We start from the raw sequence: 16,487 nt of genomic DNA, 5'->3' as shown, positions 1-16,487 counted from the left end.
TGACCTGTAAAAGCCACATCTTAATCTTATCACTTGCAAAAGTTTGTATGCTGGTAACTCTGTATGCGAGACAGCATTGCATATGCTCTTTAACCAGAGTTAGGGCAGTGGTCCCCAACCCCTGGTCCGGGGATCAGGACCGGTCCATGGGTCAGTTGGTACCGGGCCGTGACTCCTCCTCGCCCTCCTCCCCGGCTGCTGCCTCAGGGGCTGCCCTACCACTCTGCTGCTGGCTCACCTTTGGTGCTCTCCAGCAGCCACCATGACTGGGGCTCCCCCTCGGCGTGGCACTGCATGGCACTGCACAGCTGCTGCTGGCAGCGCCCCCCCCAGCGGGTGGCGGGAAATCAAGTGGATCAGGGGTTCAGGCGGCAGTGACATTCCTTGGCAAAAGACTACCCTCCACCGGGCCTCTGTAAAATTGTCAAGCATTGACTGGTCCCCAGTGATAAAAAGCTTGGGGACCACTGAGTTAGGGTACATTGCAGAAGTCATCTTGCCATCTTTCTAGCGATTTTATTTTCAAAACGCAATTGTTGATGGTGGAGAGGAAGAAAATATTTGTTTGCACTCCTGTCATGCTGCAAAGATAACTCAGTTTGGAATTGGAATTAGTGGAGGAGGAGGGAACCAATGAAGGATGGATCCATTGTAACACATGGACAGTATGACTTGCACATCATGGCAGCGCATTCTTAGGGAAAAGCATGGTCTCCCAAATGTAGAGTTAAGCACTACCAAATGTTGCTAAAATCTTCCATTTAAAGAAAGAAACACTTGCAAGGCTGTCATCTTCTTAAAAGAGAAAACCTTAAAATGTTAATGGCATTTGCCAGAAGAACAAACCCTTCTGCTGTTAAATTCCATAATGAGAAACTATTTTTATTAATGTGAATTGCAACAAAATAAGAAAGGTGAATAATTTAATTTAGAATACCATGTCACTACTCTAGCACCTAATATAATGAAAACAAAAAAAAAAGATAATAGAGTTCATTTAATTTTGGATAAGCACTTAGGGGTATAATTATTTTTTATTTTTATTTCATCCTTTGTGTGACATCCTGTTCGACTTTCTAATTTTACAAGACATTTAATTATGTGTTTAAATAAAAATGCAAGACTACACCCAAGAATTCCAATGTCTTATTTTAAAGTTCAAGGACACTATGATGCATTACATAAAATGCAAGAGGGGGGTGGAGGAGGGGCATGAGTGTATTGGGGTGGATTCATTGAGGACTCTTAATGGCACTATTAATTTTTTTTTATGCATGAGGTGAAAACTACCTTGCTGATTATTCAAGTCAAACTTGCCCTTCATTAGGTGAATAGGCATTACTTTGAGCCCATGAAGCACAAAAAATGCAGGACTCCTATGGGAGAGTGGACATTTCATCATAAACCCATATAAAATAACACACTAAAATATCATCAACCCTAGTAGCTTGGATAGTATCTAACCTATTCAAAGACATCAGCTGTTTGGACAAATGGAAGTGATACTTGTTTGTAGCACATTGAAGAAAGGACTATGCAGAATAAATTTTGAAGATCTAGTGAGTTTTGATTGTAAATGCCTCAGTACTGTACTTCCCAAGAGCAACATGAAGGCTGTCCCATCAGGGAATGATGCCTTCTCAAAGACAGTGTCTCTGCTCAAAGTGAAGCACCACCAGAACAAGACCAGGGTGTTCCAATCTCACGTCAACAGCACTGCCTCCCTTCTGACAAGTGAAAGCTGTCTGCCCAGTAGACTATACAGCATCTGCTCAAGGCCCGACTACACATATTTCAAGACAAGAAGGTCCATCGACACAAATTCCAAGACAAAAGGCAATCAAGGCTTCTCCTGGTGCATGCCTCTTTGCACAGCAGCAGATATGTATTTGAGGCTGAAATGCATTCTGCTGGGCAACCAAGCATGCTGCAGGGCCCATTAGACAATACTGGGCCGCATGATTTATGCTTGCATAACTACAGTGGCAGATAAGGAACATGAAAGACAAGCGACAGGGTAGTTGCCTTTCAGGATGGCTGTAGCTGGATGTAAACGTGGTACGGCTGGGACTTTCCACTTGCTAGGGACATAATTGTGTAATCAGTGAGCCCCAAACTGTAGCGGTTGTCACTGTGTTTACAGGAGTAAGCCTCAGATCCTACTGAGGATAAGACAAGCATTGCTGGACTTTGTTAGAGGACAGCAGAACTGATATCTGATAAGTAACTTGTGAACTGTTTTTAATTAGCTAGACTTGCCAAGTCAAAAACAGCATAGTACATGGAGCACAGGTTTGGGGTCAGCGACACTGCAAAATCAATGGCTCTTTTGGATAGTATAAGCCCACTTCAACATCCCTGAGCCTCATAAAGCAGTGGTCCCCAATCTTTTTATCACCGGGGACCGGTCAACGCTTGACAATTTTTCTGAGGCCCGAGGGGGGGGGTAGTCTTTTGCAAAGAGACGTCACCACCACCGCCTGAGCCCCTGCTCCACTTGCTTTCCCACCGGTGCCCCTGACTACCTGCCGCCCTCTGGGGGGCGCTGCCAGTAGCAGCTGCGCAGTGCCACTCCGAGGGGGAGCCCCAGCCATGGCAGCCGCTGGAGAGCACCAAAGGTGAGCCGGCAGCAGAGTGGCAGGGCAGCCTCTGAGGCAGCAGCCAGGGAGGAGGACGAGGAGGAGCCGCAGCCCAGTACCAACTAATCCACGGACCGGTCCTGGTCCCCGGACCGGGGGTTGGGGACCACTGTCGTAAAGGACAAAGGGTGAGAAGTCTTGCCCCCAGCCGAGAAGAAGAAACCATTCACTCAGCACCAGTGCTGTTATGCAACACCAGCCCCAGAGGCCCATCCCAGAAAGCTTGTCTGGAGTGCATATTGCAGCTAGATATTCCCTTCTCTCCCCACAATTCTGAGAATGTGACATATTTCCACACGTATGCTCCAATGGGAATAGTGAACTATTGTATCTCATCAATACATACCCTATTAGTGAACCAGCATTCATCAGGCATTCTTCCTTTCTGGGAATTTTCACTTGGTCCAGTCATTTATTTTGGCTCGGAGCCCAAGTGGATGTATGATCTTGACTGTGTTGATTACAGATGAAATGTAGTTGGATAGCAGACTCGGAAATCAGATTGTTTGGACTGTCATGATTGAATCCGAGTAATTTCCGTGCCACTGTAGTTGCAATGAATGTAAATTCTGCTTGCAAAGTACTCTTCAGCTTACGAGAAAGAGGCATAAGACAGGACATAATTTAAGTGTATATTATGTGGCTATGATCAGTAAACACAAAAAAAGCATTTAGATGGCTTTGCGACATGTGAATCTGGCTTTACCTATATAATCAGCAGACTCAGACTCTCACAGATGCCTCTGACTGACTTTGACATATTTTACCCACTAACAGTTGATGAGGCATTCATCCTCACGCCATTTATATTAAACTTTAGCTCCCCACTGAGTCTCAGAAGGTAAAGAATTAACAGGCCACTTACTAGCCTGGGCAGCCTTTAAACGAATAGCTTGCTTACATCTGCAGGTGAGTGAAAATGGTCCAGATTATTAGAATCATAGAATCATAGAGTTGGAAGGGGCCATACAGGCCATCTAGTCCAACCTCCTGCTCTACGCAGGATCAGCCCAAAGCATGCTTTAAATAAAATTAAGTGTGTGCTGGGATATGATGACCACAGTGAAAATGTGTGCCAAAAGTGTTGTTAGTATAGCTCCACCATAAATGAAAATGATCACTCTTCTAACTGTACCCTTTCTAGCATCCGTCCAGGTTCTTAAGAATGCCCGTGTGGTGTTAGAGAATTCAGTTACATGGTGATTTTATCTTAAGATTTAAGCAAATTGCTTTAAAAGGTTTGATAAACATCTTCGCTATCCAGGGTTTTTTTTTTTAACGTTGAGTTCTTTTTGTGGTTTTTTGTATGTTGAGTTCCCCTGTTTTTAAACTGAACATTTGTTGCACCACCGTACAGCCACGATAATGACTGAGACTGAGAATTGAAGCACAAATATGATATTTATTTGAAGTGAATCTATGGTCTGTTGCATGGTGGCATTCTTGCATGAAAAATGTTGGAGGGGCAAATATTGAAACCATGGGTTTTTAGTAGTTTGGTAGATAGCTCTTCCCCAGTTGAATGTATTATGAAATTTTTATTATTGCTAGAGTACTTCCACTGGCCAGGGGTGAGTGTGCTAATTTCTCTAACCTAGAGCTTCCATGTACCCTACAGGCAACCTTTGGAGAGGGTTGCTGATGAATTCTTTTTTTGGGGGGGGGGGTGTGGAGAGATGAGACAAGAAGGAGATTCTCCCAAATACGCCTGTTCAAAATCCAGTCATTGTTTATCTGGTGATGTGCTATTGTTATTATTATTGTATTTATTACCTGCTCTCTCTTTGGTGATTCAGAGCGGATTACAACAAGACAAGAATAAATAGAATAAAATGAATAGAATAAAATCCAATATAAAAACTTAATTAAACTAGTTAATTAAAAAAACATTAAAACTGTTACCAACTGTTGCCCATTTTTCACTATCCTACAAGAAGAGGTGAGAGAGGGTCATAAGACCCTTCAGTAGAAGTAAATTTAGTGGATTTCTGGCAGGGAGGGTAGTACTTCCAGATGTCATTTTGTCCTCAAACATAGGCCTGACCAATTAAGGTCCCATAGGACGCTGATTTCTTTCGGTAGAGTGTTCTACCATGTCAAGGCGAAATCTGAAAAAGCCCTGGCCCTAGTTGAGGCCAATTTCATCTCCTTGGGCCTTGGGGATCCTGAGCAGATTTTGATCTGCAGATCTTGGGGGTCATATTGGGAGAGGCAGTCCCACAGCTATGATGACCCCAGGGCTTTAAAGGTTATGACCAACACCTTGAATCTGATTTGTTCTTCAATATGGAGTCAGTATAGCAGTGAGGGGACAAGCTGAATATGAATCCTTCATTTGGTCCCAGTAAGGACTCTTGCAGCTGTGTTCTGGGCTAGTGGAAGTCTCTGGAGCAGGGGCAGAATTAGACAGTTCCTGATATCCCCATAAAATGCACAATAATAATGATATGGCAAAATCCCTGGCATTGTAGGTCATGGAGAGGTGCCACACTGGGGCTGGACAATTGAGCCACGATCAAGAGCTTCTCAACTGATAGCAGTAACCTTTTCACTGTATCTGATGAATTTCCAGAGCTGAAGTCCTAAGCAGAGTTACAATCCTCATTGTCCACTGAATTCAATAATTGAATTCTATAACTGTGCTCAGACTTGCATGTATGAATATTAGGTCAAGGATTCTAAATTCTCATTCATACCTGCACAAATATAACTATTTCTCTTACGTCAGGCGGGTAAATGTGTGTACAGATAAAACTGAAAATAGTGTAGAAACTCAATGGTCAATTTTAGATATGTCCACATGCAAGTTATGACGTAATGCCATATTCTTGCGGTAAATATATATATAGTATATAGAAATATTTGGTTTTCATGAGTCGGCACTTGGTGGACTTGCAGGACTGATAAACCACAGAGTCAAAAATCGATTAATGTCATAGAATCATAGAATCTTAGAGTTGGAAGGGACCTCCTGGGTCATCTAGTCCAACCCCCTACACAATGCAGGACACTCCCAACTCTATCCCTCATCCACTGTAACCTGCCACTGCCACTGTAAATTTGAGCCTTCACAGAATCAGCCTCTCCGTCAGATGGCTATCCAGCCTCTGCTTAAAAATCTCCAAAGATGGAGAACCCACCAGTTCCCGAGGAAGCCTGTTCCATTGAGAAACCGCTCTAACTGTCAGGAACTTCTTCCGGATATTGAGATGGAATTTCTTTTGAATTAATTTCATCCCATTGGTTCTGGTTCGTCCCTCCGGGGCAAGAGTACAAATACCTTCTTCATCTGCCTCCAATTAAAGCCTTTGGTCAGTTTCCCAAGTACAAGACTGCAGAGGGATACAAAGGCAAACATACATTTGCTTGCTTGTAACTATTGCTCCTCAAGTGCCTACTCTGCTTCTGCACATCCTGTTTATACATTACAGAAGAAGAAATTGGACCACAGAGCTCTCTCCCATCTTTCATCAATAATCGGGGACAATAACCTGGCAAAATGCCTTTCTTTCACTTTTTACATGACTTCTCTGCCACACACACACACACTTGCCGGGCTGCAACTCCTAATTCACTGTGTACAGCTAATTTCCCTGAATTACAGATATAATTATATGCCGTTGAAGAGCAGTTTGGTGTTTTGAATGCTTTCGACAAAATTAATAAAACCAGCCCGCATCCAGTTAATTATTATATGTATAATTTGACTACAATTTTACACTGTTAATTCCTTCAATTCCCAGCCCAGATTAAGTACTGACTGTTAGTCAATGTGAAGCTGTAGGAAGTAATATTTTTTCCCCTTAATGGGACCTTGGTTTAATTGAACACACAATCAAATCTGGTTGCTTAAACTGAGCGGTTCAACTTGCTAATGACAGGACGTAGTGGTCCACTAAGCACAAATCAAAACTGGTAATTTACTTAAAAATTAGTACTTTCTTTGCCTGAGTGCTTTAGTTTCCACAACAGTAATGCTAGTAGACGTCTTTTCCCCATCTTGCTTTTCCATGCAGACACATGCATTGCAGGGGTAGTCAAACTGCGGCCCTGCAGATGTCCATGGACTACAATTCCCATGAACCTCTGCCAGCGAATGCTGGCAGGGGCTCATGGGAATTGTAGCCCATGGACATCTGGAGGGCCGCTGTTAGACTACCCCTGGTATAGGGAGTTCATTGTTTCAGTTATTGATTTGTTCTGTAAAAGAACACCCTAGTCCACTCACACATTAGTTTGGCATGTCAGTCATTTCTTTGATAACATCTGGGGGAGGGGGCTGGCTTGTCCTCATGATGGAGATTCTGTTCATTATTCACCAGTTGAGAGAATGGTTGCCCGCATAACTGCATACCTTGGATCCTGCATCAGCCCTTTATTAGCATGTGCTTTTTTTGTGCTTAGTAGCCATACAGTCAGTATTGCTGAAAGTGCTTTGGACAACTCAGTAATCCCCATTTGTAGGCTTGCCTATCTGCCTCCTGCTTGTTCTGCCTCCTGCTATTGTACTGTTGCAATTTCTGCTTCAGCATACCTCGTACTGCCCTGAACGTCCGGGGAGGGCGGTATATAAATATAATAAATTAAATAAATACATTTCCAGATATCGCTCAGCTGGAGCCCAGCCTCTGGAACTCAGGATGGCACACAAAAGCAGGAAGAATTCATGTAGGACCATTTGGTTACTCAAGCAGGGTTGCTGCTGATACTGAAGTCTTGCTATCACACTATATCTGAGGGCTGCCAGACGGCTGGCATGATGTCATGTTCCAAGCTAGCTGCTAGGCAGTTAGACGCCTCGGGACTTCTTCTGATCACTTCTTTGACCTGAGAATAAGTTTTAACAAGCACTTAACGTGACCAAAGCCAAGAGGGTTTCTGATGTGGGATACGTGTTGCTAAATGGGGTCCAAACTGCACCAACTGACTGCATTTGGTCCGTTTCCCAAGTACAAGACTGCAGAGGGATACAAAGGCAAACATACATTTGCTTGCTCGTAACCTTTGCTCTTTTGAACCTGTCCAAAGAGCTGGATGGAGTCACTGAAGCAGTCGGTGCAAACTTAAATGGACTTTGAGGAATGGTAGAGGACAGGAAGGCCTGGAGGATCATTGTCCATGGGGTCGCGATGGGTCGGACACGACTTCGCACCTAACAACAACAACTTTTGCTCCTCAAGTGCTTTCAAGTTTGAAAGATAAATGTCCCATTGTAACAGGGCCCCACTTCTATGTCAACGGCTCCTGCTATTTTATCAGGCTGGTACTCGGAATCCCAACCTTTTGCCTTTTTCGGGATTCTCCCACCCCCCCTCCCCCGTTTCTGACTGACAAAACAGCAAAATGGATTCTGATAGCCAAGATGGAGTGATAGCATGACATTGCTTAGCTGTGCTATGTTTCGTTCTCCCTTGAGGTAGTCAGTTGATTTCTGAGATACTGGCATGAATGGCTAAGATGGAAATGCTTCTCCCCATCAGGCTGAATAAATGTACATGCCTTTTGAAAATTGTTGGGTTTTGTTTGGTTTATTTTATTTATTTTTATTTATTTTATTATATTTATATACTGGCCCTCCCCGAGGGCTCAGGGCGGTTTACAGCGGTGGACCCCAACCACCGGGCCACGGCTCCCTCTCCCTCTCCCTGCCCCCCCCCAAGTAAGAAATTTCCCAGGCCACAAGCAAATTGGCCGCAAAAGCGACCAATTAGCTTGCGGCTCGGCAAGCTTCTTTTTGTGGGAGGGGGGGACAGGGAAGCAGGGCCGCGCATGCGCGTTTGCGCCATGCGTGGCCAAAAACGCGCATGTGCGACACTTTCGCCGGGCGATTGCCCTCCCCACCGCCATCGGTCCGCAGCCTGTAAAAGGTTGCGGACCACTGGTTTACAGGGAACAGGAAAAGTTACAGATAACATATAGTAACAGGTGATAACAGTAATAACATTATAACTTAACATGATCGTAACAATAACATTAGAAAATAGAAATTGCAAGAGCCTCAGCTCAATTCTTACTGGGGCCCAGTGGGTAAGGCCGATTATAAAGATCAGTTAAACGGAGCTTATAGCTCCAATTCTGATTTTTGATCGGGGTTTTAATTACCTCTTGTTAGTCATTAGTGAAACATCAGTAACCTAGAACGCAAAGAAAGACATCCTTTTTTCCAATTGGCTGTTTCCAAGTTTCACTGCTTGGACACCTGGATGTTAATTTTAATGATCACAGTCTGCCAGGTGAATGGCTATGAAGAAATCTGCTTTAATGTAATTTACTTGAAAGTCAGTGTTAATTTCGGAGGGAAATAATGTTGGGATTGAAAGCAAGAGCTCATTGCTTAGGGATTGTAAAGCCAGTTTTTAAAGCTTTCTGTGATCTTCTTTTACATAGTCAAGGAGAGCCTGGAAATGTGATTATAGAATGAAACAAATATAAAGCCTCAATTTTACTCATCTGTTTAAATTTTTATTTCCCGTTTCCAAACTCAAGGCAGTTAACGGAAAGCAATCTGTAAATATAATCATTTTTATTACAGAACCGAAAAGAAATATGCACAATAATTTCACAAATATTACAGTAATAGCAGAAATGCTAGCAAAAGTGCCTCTAGTAATGAGACAGGTAAATGTTAAATGAAAAATGACTGTTTGTTTTTTTAAAAGGCAATTAGACAGTGTGCCTTCAAGTTTTACCATCCAACTACAAAGGTATGTAGCCCTCAGTAAAGCAGTAAAATAATTAGTGGTTCCATCCCTGACCTATGCCAAGTTCATTTTTGTTAACTAGAGAAAATGAGATGCCTTGAGCTTCCTGGTTTATTGTAATCTTTATTTTTAACCTTGCATTATGAATAAGAGATGAGTTCTACTGCTGTTCGTTTCCTATCAAAGCCCAAAATCAGACTTTCATGGAAATGAACACTTTGATAAGTTTAAGCTTAGGCTTAATTAGAAACTTCTCCATTTATACGTTAAACCTTATTTTTTCATGTTGCTGTTCTAATGCTACTCAAAGGCCCAAATTACTTCTCAGTTTGCTTTCAACTACACATAGTTGTTCACTGTAAAAAGTTACTTGTATGTGTTGATGTAGTTAATTAATTGCAGTCAATTAATCTGGTTATAAATCAAGAACGTTTGTGGGTCTTTTGGTTGATACGGAGCAGAGAACATCACAAGGTAGTCAGAAAATTGAAGAAACTGATACTAAAATAAAATGATCATTCGGCCTTTGGGAACTGTTCCATCATTCCTTAGATTATGTGAATCTCTTCTATGGGTGAGAGTGACCCCTTGATCCCTGTCCATCTTGGCTGCTTAAGACGGGCAACCAATGGATAGGAGACTCTCTGGGAGAGATCATCAACTTCTCCCAGGCTACTGTAGAGTTCCCAGAGGTGCTGAAGTGGTTTGTACTGAAGAAACCATTGCTGGATCCACAGGAGCTAGCAAACTACCACACAGTCTAGCATCTTGCATTTCTGGGTCAGTTGGTGGAAAGGGCCCCTGTGGACCAGCTCCTGGCATTCGTGGAAGAAACTTCGGTGCTTGATCCATACCAGTTGGGTTTCCATCCTGACCTAGGGGTGGAGACGGTGCTGGTCACCTTGATGGATGATCTCTGGTGCCACCTGGATAGGGGCGGTTCGGCTATCCTCGTGATGTCGGCCGCATTTGACATGGTCAATCACAAGTCAGCCTGTCTCCTTGCTGGGGCTAGGATTAAGGGAACAGCCTTACAGTAGCTGTACTCATTTCTCAGGAACTGGACTCAGGAGGTCACAGTGGGGGGAAGAGTTGTCACATCCCTACCGATTCCCTTGTGGAGTACCTCAAGGAGCAGTCCTCTTCCCCACATTGTGTAACATCTTTATAAGCCCTCTGGCCCAGGTGTCTGGAGCTCTGGGCTAGGATGTCACCTATATGCGGCTGACACCCAGCTCTATCTCCTGATGAACGGCCACCCACATATACATTTGCCAGATGTTTGGAAGCCGTAGCTCCATCAGCCGAGTCCATATCTAGATAGGTAGTGGCTGACATCCATTCCGACTATATGGCATCTGGAGAACCAAGCCCTCTCAATGTTAAAGAGAGCCAGTTTGGTGTAGTGGTTTGGACTGTGGACTTCTAATCTGGCATGCCAGGTTCGATTCTGTGCTCCCCCACATGCAACCAACTGGGTGACCTTGGGCCCGCCACGGCACTGATAAAGCTGTTCTGACTGAGCAGTGATATCAGGGCTCTCTCAGCCTCATCCACCCCCCAGGGTGTCTGTTGTGGGGAGAGGAATGGGAAGGCGACTGTAAGCCGCTTTGAGCCTCCTTCGGGTAGGGGAAAGCGGCATATAAGAACCAACTCTTCTTCTTCTTCTTCTTCTTCTAAAGCACATTCTATCCAAGCCCAGGGGTTGTTGGCCACCCTTAATCAACTGGTTCTCCTTCTGGATATCTGCAAAGCAGCAAGCTGGTCAACAGGCAACACATTTATGAAACATCATGCTCTAGATCTGTAGGCAAGAAAAGCAACTGTAGTCAAGGCTATTCGGCTAGCTCTGTTCCAGTTAGAGAACCACCCCACTTCCCCTGGTGAGTCATGGTCCCAATGTGGGGCTTCACAGGACGACAGAAGACGAAAACAGAGTTGTACTTACCTGTAACTGTTGTTCATTGACATCTTCTGTGCAAACACACACCTGCCTTGCTGTGAACTCCCACAGGGCCTATTGAGCCATGACAGGGCTTGCGGCAGCTTAGCGGAAGTTGAGGGAAAGGAGCATGTGACACATTGAGCAGGAATTCCGTGCATGTGCTTAGCTATAAAAGAAGCAGGATGCTCCACTTTGAAGCTAAAAAGAAAATGTCCACAGCTGACCTGCACAAGCATAGAACTAATGGGTATCTTCACAGAAGAGGTTGGTGAACAACAGTTACAGGTAAGTGCAACTCTGTTTTCCTGTAAATATAACAACAGACTGTGAACAGCCAGTCAGTTAATTGGCTGTCTGGTCATCACTATAAAATGAAAATTGGCAGGCGTTCAAGCATCCTTAACTCCAACCCACACACTATACTGGCTTTCAGATTAATATACATCTCATTGGTTGTTTCCTTCAGTGCAGCCCTATTCCTGAAATATAAGAGGGAAGGGAAAATGTAGTTCAGTTCCTGTTTTAACAGTTCCAGAGACAAGCATACTGCCAAATTGCTTCTACACGGGGGGGGGGGGGGGGGGGATGGATAGGAACTATTTTAAAGCCAAAGTTCAATAATTCTATTTGTAGTGTATTTACAAAACTAATTGATCAGTAGGGAATTGATCAGACAGTAAGACAACAAGAGCATACATAGCCAAGAAGTTCTTCAATTATTTATTTGATAATTTTTCTTTTTGCAATTAAATGCGCAATTATGATTGATTCTGCAGCTACGACACAGTAATTGGTAACTGCCAGACATGTTTAATTCAAAGTGCGCTGTTTTGTTCTTTACAAGAGAGAAGAGATGGAACATACTGCACCAACTCCAGATGCATTTTATAAGATATATATATATATATCCCATCACAGCATGTAAAAAGCTTTCCGTTCTTACAGTGTTCAAAATATTCTGCAGATAACCCAATTGTGCTAACCCCTTGAGAAGTAAAGCCCTCTGATTCCTTGACCAGAGTTCTGCTGGGGATTCAGAAGGGCCTGGAGGGTTATAGAATAACCTTGAATTTATGCCTGACGAATGTGAACTGTTCAGTTTTGGAGCCTCTGTTACAATATAAATAGTTTATAGTTGGAAATGGTGACATTCAAATCATTTGTAAGATTTTTTTTAAAAAAAAGGTTAACTAATTGCACTTCGAAAATAAAGTTAACATGACCTTTAAAGCAGAAAAATGACATTGATGAAGAAACAAAACAAAGCGGTGGTACAAAACGCAGGCAAAAGGCAAAGGGTATAGAGAATGCAGTACTTATACTTATCACGTGACAAACACAACCTACACAATCCAAGGACTTGTTGGAGTCATCTTATAAATGGAGTTGTATGTTTTTTTAATCCATGTAATCTGTTCTGAGCCCTCAGGGAAGAGCAGAATATAAATACAATAAATAAAATTATTTATTCATTTGATTTATATCCTACCTTTCTCCACAATGGGTACCCAGCAAATTACATAATTATCCTCTCATTTATTTCATCCCTATAACAGCCCTTTGAAGTAAAACGGGCTGAGAATGTGTGACTGGCCCAATGTCATCCAATCAGCTTCTTTAGCAGAATAGATTCAAATGTGGGTCTGAAGAAGAAGGACAAAGTTTGAGTTTAATGGCATTTTTAAGACCAACTAAGCTTTATTCAAGGTGTAAGCTTTCGTGTTCACAGCATACTTTGTCAGACTATGACTATGTTTTCCTCCCAGAGTTAAATCCAAATGAATGACCTTATAAACTGAGCTTGTTATTTCTGTGAGACGTTTCTGGTAAACGCCTTCATTATTCTGTGTACTAAACCATGACCCAGTCTCAGATAAACAACGTGGAGAGCCACCATAAGACCAGTCCTGCAGCAGCTACAGTGGTTTCATTCAAATACAGTTGAATTCCAGATCAGGTTCAAGGTCTTGATACTAAGCTTTAATGCTTACACAGTTCAAGCACCACGTATCTGAGGGACCACCTTTTTGAATATGTTCCCCAGAAAGCACTTAGATCAGCCAACACCAACCTGCTGAGGGTCCCTGGCCCCAAGGGAGTAGACGTGGCCTCAACCAGAGCCAGGGCCTTTTCAGCCCTGACTCCTACCTGGTAGAGTGAGTTAACAGAAGAGATTAGGTCCCTGAAAGAACTTAACACATTCCACAGAGTTCTTCTGCCAGGCTTATGGTTAAGTCCAGCAGAAAGTACATCAAAACAGCTGCAGGCCTCCCCCCCCCCCCCAACCTCTACCAGAGTGCTTGCACTCAAAAGCTCACACCTTGAATAAATCTTTGTTGGTCTTAAAGGTGCTACTGGATTTTGTTGCACTTCCTTACACGTTGTTTCACTGGCAGGGCAGAAGTTAATAACTATCATGCTGTTGTTTGGGTATTTTGTTAATTTTAAATTTCATATTTTACTGTTTTTATCTTGTAATTAATGTCAGATCTGATTGTACGCCGCCCCGAGGTGGCTAGCTAGTCCACGAGGGGCGGTATAGACATCCAAGCATACATACAAACCTACATGCGTATTCACGCTAAGGCAATCAAACAGTAACCTCAGCAACCAAATCAGTTTTCTCCAAGTGATTTTGCTGCTGGCCAGGTTTATGAATTGTTTCGTCTGTTAATACTTAAGTATTGATTTATACATAATAAAGGACTGGGGTTTTTTATGCTTATTGTTCTTTTTGTTGGAAACTGGCCCACTGAGCAACATTTAGCTGAAGTATATGCTTGCTGCCAAGTTCCCCCTCCCTTCTCACAACACAATGATGGAGGCAAAAAGGAGCGAATTAGTTATATAAGTAGGTAGTGATGTTGTATCACTTGAAATGTGGGTCTAACTACCAAAAGTCATTGGAACTGGGGGAAAATGGTGGCAGTCTGGGAATTCCACTTTCTCTTGAAGTCCACTCTGTTTCTTGTATAGTTTTCAGTTCTATGTAAACCACCCTGAGCCTTCAGGGAGGGCAGTATATAAATGTGAATAAATAAATAATAAATATTTCAAATACCAAGCTTGTAATAGTGTATCTCCAGTAGATCATATAATGAACCGAGGATCAACTACTGCACGAAACAATAAAAATCAAGATGTCTCTCACATTGCGTTTGGATCGAAAGTCCTTGGGCCACCTCCACCTTCAGGCCGAAGGTTCACCACAAGGGCATCCGGGGAGGTAGGAATGGAGACTTAATTGCCATAGGAACTAATTTTGAGCCATTATATTATTGAGAAAAAGAAGCTAATATAAATTATAGTAAAATTGGAGATTATTTAAGTTAGACTAAAGAACCTGGATATATCAAATGCTAGAATTGACTTGAGGTGCTAGATCACAGGGCAGCATACATGGTTTGTCCCTCCCCCATTCTGTCTTATCGAAACCCAGGCTGAAATCATGACTTGGCCAAGTTTACTTCGTGACACTCTGTGGATTTGAACTTAGCTCTCCCTAGCCCTAGTCTTACTTGCCAACCAGTATATTCCACTGGATCACCCAGCGAAATAGGATAAATAATAGAAGTGGTTGAGTAAAGAAATTGCTAAAATAGAGGAAAGTGGGTGGCAATTCTGGGAGTTGTTCAGTGAGAAGCATGGACATCTTAATGTAGGCATCGGGACATTATTATGCATTTAAGAAGAGTGAGGTTTAGGGGCAAAGGGGTTACATATATTGTGAGAGCAGAAGAGAAAACGTAAGGGAAGCTGTGCATTTTACACTTAGAGCCTTTGGCTCAGATGCCAAGATGTGTAACTTTCCTAGAGCTCTTTGTTGGTCTTAAAGATGCTACTGGACTCTGATTTTATTTTCCTAGAGCTGTCAGGATGAGGAAGGCAATAAATCTTAATTCTTTTGAACTGTTTGTTTGGGTTGGGTTTTATTGTTTTAGTTTAGCAGCTGTCTAGAAAGGTAGCATATACATTTTCTAAATGAATAGTAATAAAAAATTTTGGATTCACAGAGATTTTTGCCAGGAGCTTACGTATTAAAATTTGTATGACTAATAATAACTAAAAGAGCAGCTAAGTAATAACAACAATAGATGCAAAGAATAAATAATCAAACGTAGGTTTTATTTCCACATTTTCACATTCACGTGAGGTAGGTTGGTATGTGCAGTTCTGCAAGTGTAATTCTGTAATTACATATTTACTAAATCCTTATAAAGTGTCTTAACTACTAGATGATTTGTTATTGCTACAAGCTGCTAAAAAGAACTCCTCCTTCTCTCTTGTATGATATCCTTTTGATAGCTTGAATATTAGCTCATGCTTTCAAAAAGATTACAGTTGATTTAGCCACTATTGTTTCACTTTAGGGGAAGAATAACAGGGATTTTCCCTCTCTTAAAGGTAACAAAATCTGGGACCATCAGAATTAACAGGTCATGCCAAAACACAACTTTGGAAAAGGGAAGAGATCCAGTGCAAGACACTGTTAGGTCTGAGCAATCTCTCTCACCATCTGACGAGGCTGTGATTCAAGGAAACAAAGATAATATTTGCCACACCACTCGAACCTCACTGGAAAAGGGTAAGAACATACGTTGACCCCTGCTGGATCAGACCAGTGGTCCATCTATTCCACCATCCTGTCTCTCTTAATGACCAGCTATTTACTCTGGAGGGGTCAACAAGAAGGCATAGAGGCCAAGATCTTTCCCCGAGGTATCCTCCTGCCACTGGTACTCAGAGGTTGACTGCCTCGGAATTGAAAATTGCACTTAGTCGCCATGGCTAGTAGTCACTGCTAGGGGCTCAGGATGAAAACATTATGAACATTATGACCTGTCGTATCATTGTATGATTGCAGGAAACATCTATGATCTTAACATGTCAGTTGCCAATATTGTTTGTTATTGATGGCATTAACCAATCAGTTATTCCTTCTGAAGATATCACATGTATCTCCTTGCTATCATGCACATGTTGGAAGTCTATAATCTTAGCAAAAACTATTTTATCATCGTAGTTCATGTGGATTGTTTTGGATGGGAAACACTTACTGTGTGAGGCAAATTTGGTCTGATCGAAAGTAAGAATGTTGTAGACAATTGCCATACAATCACTGGCAAAGTTGAACATGATTCAGTTTCATAAGAAGACTCCCTCCATGATTCCCCTATACTCAGTTGGGAAAGAGTCAGTCGA

At 42.5% G+C, this 16,487-nt stretch overlaps 1 protein-coding gene across 10 annotated transcripts in view; it reads left to right on the top strand.

The window, feature by feature from the left end:
- The window catches only part of CFAP20DC (CFAP20 domain containing), a 196,953-nt gene that overhangs the window by 70,690 nt on the left and 109,776 nt on the right, over positions 1-16,487 (top strand). For 5 of the 10 annotated variants that reach the window (XM_077324990.1, XM_077324986.1, XM_077324984.1 and 2 more), the window contains exons 9-10: positions 14,372-14,511; positions 15,690-15,870. The exons of 2 other annotated variants lie outside the window; for them this stretch is intronic. In XM_077324990.1, the coding sequence (XP_077181105.1) occupies positions 14,372-14,511; positions 15,690-15,870 (321 nt within the window). Of the gene's footprint in view, positions 1-9,298; positions 9,344-11,022; positions 11,590-14,371; positions 14,512-15,689; positions 15,871-16,487 lie in introns of those variants that run through there. 3 more of the 10 variants (XM_077324992.1, XM_077324983.1, XM_077324991.1) reach the window with 2 other exon arrangements.

Source organism: Paroedura picta, chromosome 3 (assembly GCF_049243985.1).
Source record: "Paroedura picta isolate Pp20150507F chromosome 3, Ppicta_v3.0, whole genome shotgun sequence".
Classification (NCBI taxonomy): domain Eukaryota; kingdom Metazoa; phylum Chordata; class Lepidosauria; order Squamata; family Gekkonidae; genus Paroedura; species Paroedura picta.
Note: the sequence above shows the minus strand (reverse complement) of the source record. Positions and strands in the feature narration are given on the sequence as shown.